This window comes from Cebus imitator, unplaced genomic scaffold (assembly GCF_001604975.1).
Source record: "Cebus imitator isolate Cc_AM_T3 unplaced genomic scaffold, Cebus_imitator-1.0 Scaffold43, whole genome shotgun sequence".
In the NCBI taxonomy this organism is placed as follows: Eukaryota; Metazoa; Chordata; class Mammalia; order Primates; family Cebidae; genus Cebus; species Cebus imitator.
Window position 1 is genome coordinate 3319606 of NW_016107358.1, and position 9003 is coordinate 3328608.

General features: G+C 43.3%; 1 protein-coding gene across 1 annotated transcript; it reads right to left on the reverse strand.

Moving 5' to 3' along the window:
* Window positions 1-1001: 1001 nt before the first annotated feature.
* On the reverse strand, window positions 1002-8728 carry EDN1 (endothelin 1). Its single transcript, XM_017526654.2, has 5 exons — window positions 8119-8728; window positions 6309-6477; window positions 4259-4414; window positions 3952-4095; window positions 1002-2225 (listed from the first exon to the last, which is right to left on the reverse strand). The coding sequence occupies exons 1-5, from the start codon at window positions 8180-8182 to the stop codon at window positions 2120-2122; spliced, it is 639 nt and encodes a 212-aa protein (XP_017382143.1). The 5' UTR covers window positions 8183-8728; the 3' UTR covers window positions 1002-2119.
* Window positions 8729-9003: the final 275 nt, after the last annotated feature.

Here is a 9003-nt window from a genome sequence, read left to right on the forward strand (position 1 = left end):
CATTGCACTCCAGCCTGGGCAACAAGAGCAAAACTCTGTCTCAAAAAACCAAAAACAAACAAAAAACAATTCCCCAAAGACATTGGACTGTGCCTTAAAAAGAAAAATGAAGGTCAATGAGGATGGAGGCTCTGCCCAGGACATTGATTACGCATGCCTGAAGACTATTATTTGAAATCCTTCTGATGTGTCACTGTCCGGACAGCAGTGATCACTACAAGCTAATATTTGTTGAATGACAGGAATTCCTTCAGACACTGTCAGAGAAGGGCAACGAAGATTCTCGAGTGTTGATCAAGCTCTTGGAGAGCTCAGTTAGTGGTGACCAATTGCAACACTGTGCTCTCCAGTGAGCTGGCAAGGCCAGCCAAGGCAAAGTGAAGAGGAAGTGGTGCTTTGTGGCAGATGACCTAGAATCAGTACCTGGTTTCTCTACCTCCATGGGCAGATGGCCAGTCCTAGGCTATCACGAAGAAGCAATGGTAGTCAATGTTCTTTAATAAACAAAATCCTTAATGTGAGAAAATGAAAAGCCATTGGAAGCCTCTACTTGCTCTCAGCAGCCCATTTTCTAAAAGCAACTCTGGTGTGTAACTGTATAACTAGGTATGTTTTGGGGGGTTGTCTTGCCATTACTTCCTTCAGTCCATTAATATGGAGAAAGCATCTCTCACCACACCATCAGCTTAAACTGTTGAATCCTGCCTGAGCCAAGTTAATGGATGAAGTCCCTGGAGGATTTTCAGGTGAAAGGGAAGCAGGAGGCTGCTACCCAAGAGAAGATAGAGGTGTTAAAGCTGCTTTTGTGTTTTGTGTTTTTACCTCAATGCAATATAAAATCAATATTTAAGATATAGATTAAATTATTTTTATAATTAGCTTAGACTGTAAAATCCTTCCAATGGTCACTTTTCTACAAAACTGTCTTTAACCATTTGCCTTTATAATTCTTAATCAGTTTGGCCCACTCCTTAGAAATTTCAGTAACGATTCAAAATCAGTACAGTAAGGAAAAAAAATATTTATTTTCTAAAGTCATTACCTTGACAGGCAAAACAAAGCATGTTCTCAATTTCATTTAGAAATACATATTTTAAAATACATAGACCAATATGGCCTGCCCAAAGAGATATTTAACATGGTAAATATAAGGAATAAATTGTTTGAATATAAATATCTATAAAAAAATAAGTACATCAAAATTCAATCCAACCTCTTTCATTAGCCGGTTATATAAAGGAAAATAATTTTACTGCTTTAAAGCATAACCAACACTTACTTTTCAATATATTTCATAGACAACCCTATACCATTGTGTCTCCGAAAATCAAGGACAGGGAATCTCCTGATTTAATGATGTTTTTTTATCTTATGGATCAGAGCTAGTAGATTACTAGGAAAATATTATATCTACTGCTGACACATTAGACCAGACTTCTCTGAGGCTAGAATTTAGTATGGGGGATGGGGAAGGGGGCAGCAGGAGAAGAGTCTGGGGAGGTAATAATTAAATGTGGGAAATACTTCTGCCAGAGTGCAATATAGGTGAGGTAGACTCATATTCGTGAAACATATCCTGATTTATGGTAGTAACAGTTTCATTCAGTTTTGCATTTTACGAATTTAAACAAAAGTCTTTTTTTTTCTACTTGCATGTTTGCCTTTTGAGTATGTTTTCAATTTGTGCATTCCTTAGAAAATCTTTGCGTGGACTTTGGAGTTTCTCCCTGAAATGTGCCAGGCGCCTGAGTCAGACACAAACACTCCCTTAGGACCTTCGTCAGAAACTCCACCCTTCTGTGGAATCTCCTTCCTCTCTCTGGAGGATGCCACCTGAATTCGAATGTCACCGTGTGTTTCTGCTTTCTGAGAGGTCCATTGTTATCCCCATATGAAAGGAGAGACCAAAACAGTTACCACTGATGGAAGCCAATGAAGACAGTTTGGGGGAACTCCTTAACCTTTCTTGGAATGTTTTGGACGAGGACGCTGGTCCTTTGCCAGTCAGGAACAAGCAAAGAGGATGCTCCTGCTCTGATCCCGGTCAGGGTGGAGAGTGCAGAATCGGCCACGAGGCTCTCTGTGGAGACTATGGCTTCAGACAGGCCTTGAAGGTCTGTCACCAGTGTGCTCGGTTGTGGGTTACACTGTGCTCCCTGGAGGGCTTGGTTTTCAGCTTGGGATCATGAGAAGATTGTTTGACCTTATTGCTGATGGTTTCTGACCTAATAAAGCAAGATAAGAAAAAACAAATGTTAGTTTTAAAAATCACCCCTTTGCAGAAGAAACATCTAAAATTAGAATCTGGCACAAACAAAATCTAAATCTGGTTGTGAACTTTCACCACCCACTGCAACTCTTTGATAAAACCTCAAGTGGTATCTATTACCATAGCATAAACAAAGCCTGCCCCATGCTTAGAATGGGAGAGAGGGGTCATGTGGTCAAGTCTAAGGGGCATTGAGCAATAAATACCATAATACAATTTTTTTTTTGAGATGGGGTCTTGCCCTGTCACCAGGCTGGAGTGCAATGGCACGATCTTGGCTCACTGCAACTTCCGCCTCCCGGGTTCAAGCGATTCTCCTGCCTCAGCCTCCAGCGTAGCTGGGACTATAGGTGCACACCACCACACCCAGCTAATTTTTCAGTAAATACAATGTTTAAATAACCTCGAGCTGTTCTGGTTTCTTCTGTAGCCTCAGCCCAACCTTCACCACTATGCGACCTTGCATTGAAGAACTCAGCATAGGTTTTGAATAGTTACAGGCATCTTAATGAATTGACAATTACTTAGTTGAAAAGAGAGAAAACGAAAAGAAGCATACAGTAGACCCAGAGCAAGTACTTTATGGCAATTATTTTAAAAAAGAATTTTTATGTGGGCCTACTGTTTTCTTTTTACAGAAGAAATACAGAGGGAAGAACTATAATGTTGACTTAATAGTTGACATAACACAAACTCATAAAATTATTCCAGGTTAGTTCAGAAACTGATCTTGTGGGAAGCATTACTGGCCTGGAACCATAAATATGGAAACTCTCATAGCAGGGGTGAAGGAACTGATGGCTGAGGCTGCCCCACAAATCAGCAATAAACAACTCAGAAGTAGTTCATGACTGCCTGGCCTGAGCTCAGAACACTTTAATCATAGGACTTCTTGCCACTGGATTTCTAGGAAAAGTTTTCTTAGACCACGAGAGAGAAATGCAGAACATGTGATAGATGGGAAAATAGGTTTCCTCCTTCGAGCTTGTGAATTCCAAAACGTTTAGGATTTGGAAGGGTTATCACCAAAGAGCAGCTCAGAGCAACTCTGTGATGTTGTCCAATCCAGATCCCTTCTCTATCCCAGTGCATGACTGACCAGGAAAAGAGAGAGCTTTTTGGAATGATATTGGCTCTGCACCAGAATACATTTCCCTATTAAAAAAAAATCATAAACCTGAAAAACAGCATGTTCTAAATTCTACCAAGCCTGTCTAATGACTTTATTTTTCCCTCGGCCATCTGAATAACTGCTACTTTTTGAAGAACTTGATTATCCATGACATTTTGATTCTTTTTCTAAACGTCCTGTCCCCAAAATCATTCTTGATTTCTCAGGGAAAGTGGTAAACATGTTGACTCGGAGAGGTAAAGGCTATATATGACCGAATGACAAAGGCATCTCTGGATCTATTTTGGTTGGGAAATCTACCTGTAGATGAAACGGTAAGTGCTAAAAGTAGAGAGGGCATCACTTTGCATTCCAGAGCTTCACGGAAATATTTAGGAGGAATTCTTTTGCTCTTTTTAATCTTTAGAATGCATAGATCTCCTCTGTTACTGTTTTCTGAGTGTTTCCCCTGCCCAGGTAAGAAGGGCTGGAGGAACAGGCCACTGCCATCACTGACTGGGGCTGGCTGTTCTTGTGAACCTCTTCCTAATTTTACTTCCTTCCCTCTTACCTGGTTTGTCTTAGGTGTTCATCTGAATTTCTTCTGATTCTTCTTCCTCTCACTAACTGCTGATGAACACACTTTTTCCCAAGCTTAGAACAGTCTTTTCCTTTCTTATGGGTATTCCAGGCTATCTCCATACTGTCTAGGGTCCTGTTAAAATACACAAGGAAAAACATTTCAGCATATTATCTTCGAATTTACCTTGCCTTTCAATGTCTCTGTTACTCTCCCTGAAACAGGAAGACAGCACCATGATAGGAAGGAGGTCAGGAGGCCATTAAACTGATTGAAAAGCAAAGGTATTTCTGCTCACCTGAGTTCTTTTCCTGCTTGGCAAAAATTCCAGCACTTCAAGTCTTTTTGGCTTGCACATTGGCATCTATTCTTGTGGGCTGCTGCCTTTGTGAGAAGTAAATTCTCCAAGGCTCGCTTGGCCCTAGGGCTTCCAAGTCCATATGGAACAACGTGCCTATTATCCAAAGAGAGGAAGAAAAGATATTAGCATACTTAATAGTCTTTAAAATGACACAAGGGCACACCCATTCCACTGGGTACACAAGGAGCTCATCACACAGCACTTGGGAGTGTCATTTCAGAGGGTAAAGTGTAATAACAGTCAGGAACACCTGTGCATCAATGGCCATGACTGTATGTATCTAAGCAGGAAAAAACAAGTTTTTCTTTTTTTTTTTTTTTTAATTGTACTTTAGGTTCTGGGGTACATGTGCAAATCATGCAGGATTGTTGCATAGGTACACATATGGCAATGTGGTTTGCTGCCTCCATCCCCCTGTCTCCTACATCTGGCATTTCTCCCCATGTTATCCCTCCCCACCCACCGCCCCCAGTGGAATTCCATTTCAATTCTTCACAAAGTTCAGTTTCTTCTTGACACAAGCAACATTGTTTATTTTTTGTCAAAAATTAGGACATCTCTGCTTGGCAACTGCTTTATATTTTCTTCCTTTACTAATGGTCTATTTAATTAACAACCATTTGTGGGTACACAGTGGGAAGATACTTCAATGCAAAACCATGACTCACAGGGTTTTGATTTTTTTTTTGTTTTTTTGTTTTTTTTTTGAGACAAAGTCTCACTCTGGAGTGCAGTGGTGTGATCTCAGCTCACTGCAACCTCTGCCTCCTGGGTTCAAGCGATTCTCCCACCTCAGCCTCCTGAGCAGTTGGGACTACAGGTGTGCACCACCACACCCAGCTAATTGTTTTTGTATTTTTAGTAGAGATGGCGTTTCATTATATTGGCCAGGCTGGTCTTGAACTGCTGACCTCATGATCCACCTGCCTTGGCCTCCCAAAGTCCTGGGATTACAGGCATGAGCCACCACACCCGGCCAACTCACATGATTTTTAAAACCTATTTTCAATTCAAACCATGTAGGATAATGCAAAAAGTGCACCCCCCATGGGGGAAGGAGGAGATACATGTTCGCACATTTCTCCTGCCATTGGGTGATATCTTATGCTTGTGGAAGGACTCATTGCCAGAGGGCTCTTCAATAATTTCCAATGCGTCCATTTTGATTCTCATCTAAGAAATAAAGTCCTTGCTTTGGAAGTATCCCCTTAGTAATTATTAGGCTCCTTGTGCTTTGTGGTTTGGTTTGATAGCGTTTGGATTTTGGTCCTCCTTCGTCATATGGGACACCGCACGCACAGTAAATGTGGGCTTGTTTCTGACTGCTTTTCATAGGTGATGAACTAGTGTCCAGGGCAAAGGGTAAACACTGTTTTTCTTCTCTGTAGGTGAAAGAGAAGCCTATGGACAGCATCTCTATTTCTGTTCTGAAATGGGCATGTCTAAAGAGAAAATATCGCAGCAAAGGAAAGCCAAGCTCCGGTTCTATCTCTGCTACAAACTCTTTCCTGCATAAATGACTGCAATATTTCGAGCCTAGGTATTTGTATAAGTAAAATTAACAGATTCTCACCCTCTATATAATCCCTTCTGCCTCTCAGTCTCCACCCTCCCATGAGAAGCACAGATTGCACTAACGCACATCTGACCTCGGCCATTCCCTAACCCTAAACCCTGTCAGATGCCACGGTGACAGTGTCCCCCACAGGCTCCCCTCACTGAAAGTTCCTCATTTGACATGTGCGGCGGCCTTGTGCTTGTCTTCAGCTCCTTCTGTCTATCCCATCACTAGTAACCTGAGCTATGGGACCCCAGAAGACCCTCCGTTTTGTTGCTAAAAAACAAGCCGTTGTTATTTTCAGGAATAGAGGGAAACTATGATGAAAGGCTACCTTCAGAGTCCCTAGAAAAGAGACTCTAAAACCGGGCTTCTGGTGAAGCCAGAGCTAATGAATGACTAGGGTTACGATGCCCTCTAGAGACTTACTCAGGAGTGTTGACCCAGATGATGTCCAGGTGGCAAAAGTAGACACACTCTTTATCCATCAGGGACGAGCAGGAGCAGCGCTTGGACCGGCGGAGCCGCAAGGGTGGACTGGGAGTGGATTTTCCCCCGCTGTTCTCACCCACTGTGCTGAGCTCAGTGCCCAAGACCGCTGGGGAGAGAAAGAGCAGGTCAGTGGGGGATGTCTCCTCAGAGGCCCAAAGACATGCTGGATCACAGTAGGGTCAGAGCTAGCAGAGCAGATAAAAGCAGATGAAGCACACAGCCTGCCTCCCATCAGCAAGAAACACAGAAAAAAAGGGCTCTTTATTTTTTCCCTTCTTAACATGACTTCACCTTTTGCCTCCCCCTCATCCTCTTGGCTTATCCACCTTCAGGGAGATTATACAAATGCAGAGGAGACAAATGCCTGAAAAGGGACTTCCCCCACCCCTCTTGAAGCAGGCTCAGGGAAATGCTTTGGAATGCTGCCTGTTGAAAATCTGGCTGGCTTCTGCAAGGAACTTAGTAGGACAGCACAATCCACTGTGGCTTAACATTGACACATGATGAAAGACAAGAAATCACACTGTTACTCCTAGCTTTGGGACCACTTCCCCATTCAGGATGACCCTCTCTTTAGAGGGTACCCACCCACTGCACACCCTGTGTAGGGCACAGAGTACCCTAGATAATATATACCTTTCGAAATTAAGTGGGGGAAATGATTGGAGAGAGAAATTAACGATACAATATTCATTTCAGGAGGGTAACTCCATAGAAACCAGTGACCTAAGGTGGAGCTGAGAAGCAGGTCAGGGGACCTAGGGAAGGCTGCCTGGGTTTTGAATTCCGAATCCCTGGACATCAGGCTCATGTGGGATCGCTGCCTCCCCCTTCCCCACTACTGCCTTGCCTCTTCCTCCTGACAATTTAGCCATGCAGCTTATCTGCTCAATTTTGTACATTTCAAATGATCAGACACATTCCAGGATTTTCATTCCCTTGACATCCTTTCTCTTTAGTCAGGGTCACGAGAAGACAAAAAAAGTGCACTGACCCCAAAAACAGGGGGACCCAGGCAGATGCACACGCACTGCCTAAATCCTTAAGCAGCCAAGAATTATCCTAGCTCTCCTCCCAGGACAGGTGAATAAAACTGAAAAGAGAGCTCACACTGTGTTGGATGCCAAAAACCTGCCAAAAGAAACCTAAAATCAATAATGACAAATTTTAAAGAAAACATCTGCTTCACCCAGAAACTGCCTGCGGGGGTCGGGGGGGGGCGCGGGTAGTCAACAGACTTTTGTTCTGCAGGTGATTTTACTGCACATATACTGCTTGAATGACTGACTTGGATAAAATTCCTTGGCTTCAAGCTGGAATGCTTAAATATTTTACACGTTAACACACTATTAAAGCAGTGTTTAAGTAAGATTTAAGTTCCTATATATCCTGTGTACTTGTATAAACACATATATTGCAAACATACATTTGAGTAAATTGTATCTTGCCCATACTCTTATTATTATTTAAAAGCCAAGGAAACACACAATGCAATAATAATAACAAAGCAGTAAGTTATTTTAATACCATGTTATAGTCAATTGTATCTAATTGTATCCAATAGAGGAGTCTTAACATTTCTCACTAGAAAACTTAAGTAGCTTTGAGCCATAATTCTCAGACACTTGTTCTCTAAGCTGCAGTCACAAAAAGAACGGGGAAAAACAGGAGTAAGAAAAGCACGAAGGCGGATAAGAGCACATTAACTTGTAATTCCGAGACGGTACAAGTCAGCGAGCTTGCCTACCTGTTTCTGGAGCTCCTTGGAAAGCCACCAACAGCAGAAAGAAAATCATGGGCAAATAATCCATTCTGGAAAAAAAAGGGGGGTGGATCAAAAACCTCCCGTGCAAACTGAACCCAAAGGAAAACGAAGAAAAACAGCTTCAGGTCCCTCACAGCGCTGCGGGGTCGCTCAGATCTCAAGGCGATCCTTCAGCCCTAGCGCCCTTTAACGGGGAGAAGAGGCAGCGCCGGGCAGGAGAGCAGGCGGCGAGCGGAGCGTCTGCGGGCGCACGCGGCGATCCCGGACTGCAGGAGGCGCAGGAGCCGCTCGCCTGGCGCAGATGCAGAGGCGCGTCTGACTTGGACAGCTCTCCGCTGGCTTTTATATTGAACCCCTATTCGAGTGGGGGTAAACAGCTCCGACTTTATTCCAGCCTCAGACAATGTTATTGTGTTATTAGTCACCAACAGGCAACGTGCAGCCGGAGATAAGGTCAGGCCCGAAAGGAAATCACTGCTAACTTCAGAGGCAGACGCCCGCCGTCTGACAATTCGGGGGCAGGGCTAAGAAAAAGAAAATACCCATTAGAGACCTTTGCGAAACCTGCCCGTGCAGTGCTGCAGTCTGCTTCCCCTTTGCAAGCTGCCAGCCTCGGAGTTCAAGAATCAGGAGAGGGGACTCCAGAAAAAAAGTCATACCATTGGTATGAAAAGTATGAGCCACAGTTTAAATAGATTGTATTGTTGTGAGCCGGGGAATTTTTTTTTAATTGTTGTTCGCTTCATTTTCCTTTTATGTCTCTCCGATTCTAGTCTCGGTCAAACAAGGGACTGCCTTCCCTCGTCACTCCCCCCGCTACTAGGGGTCAGACTATTTTGGCAGATCAACGTACTTTTTTCTCTTCAA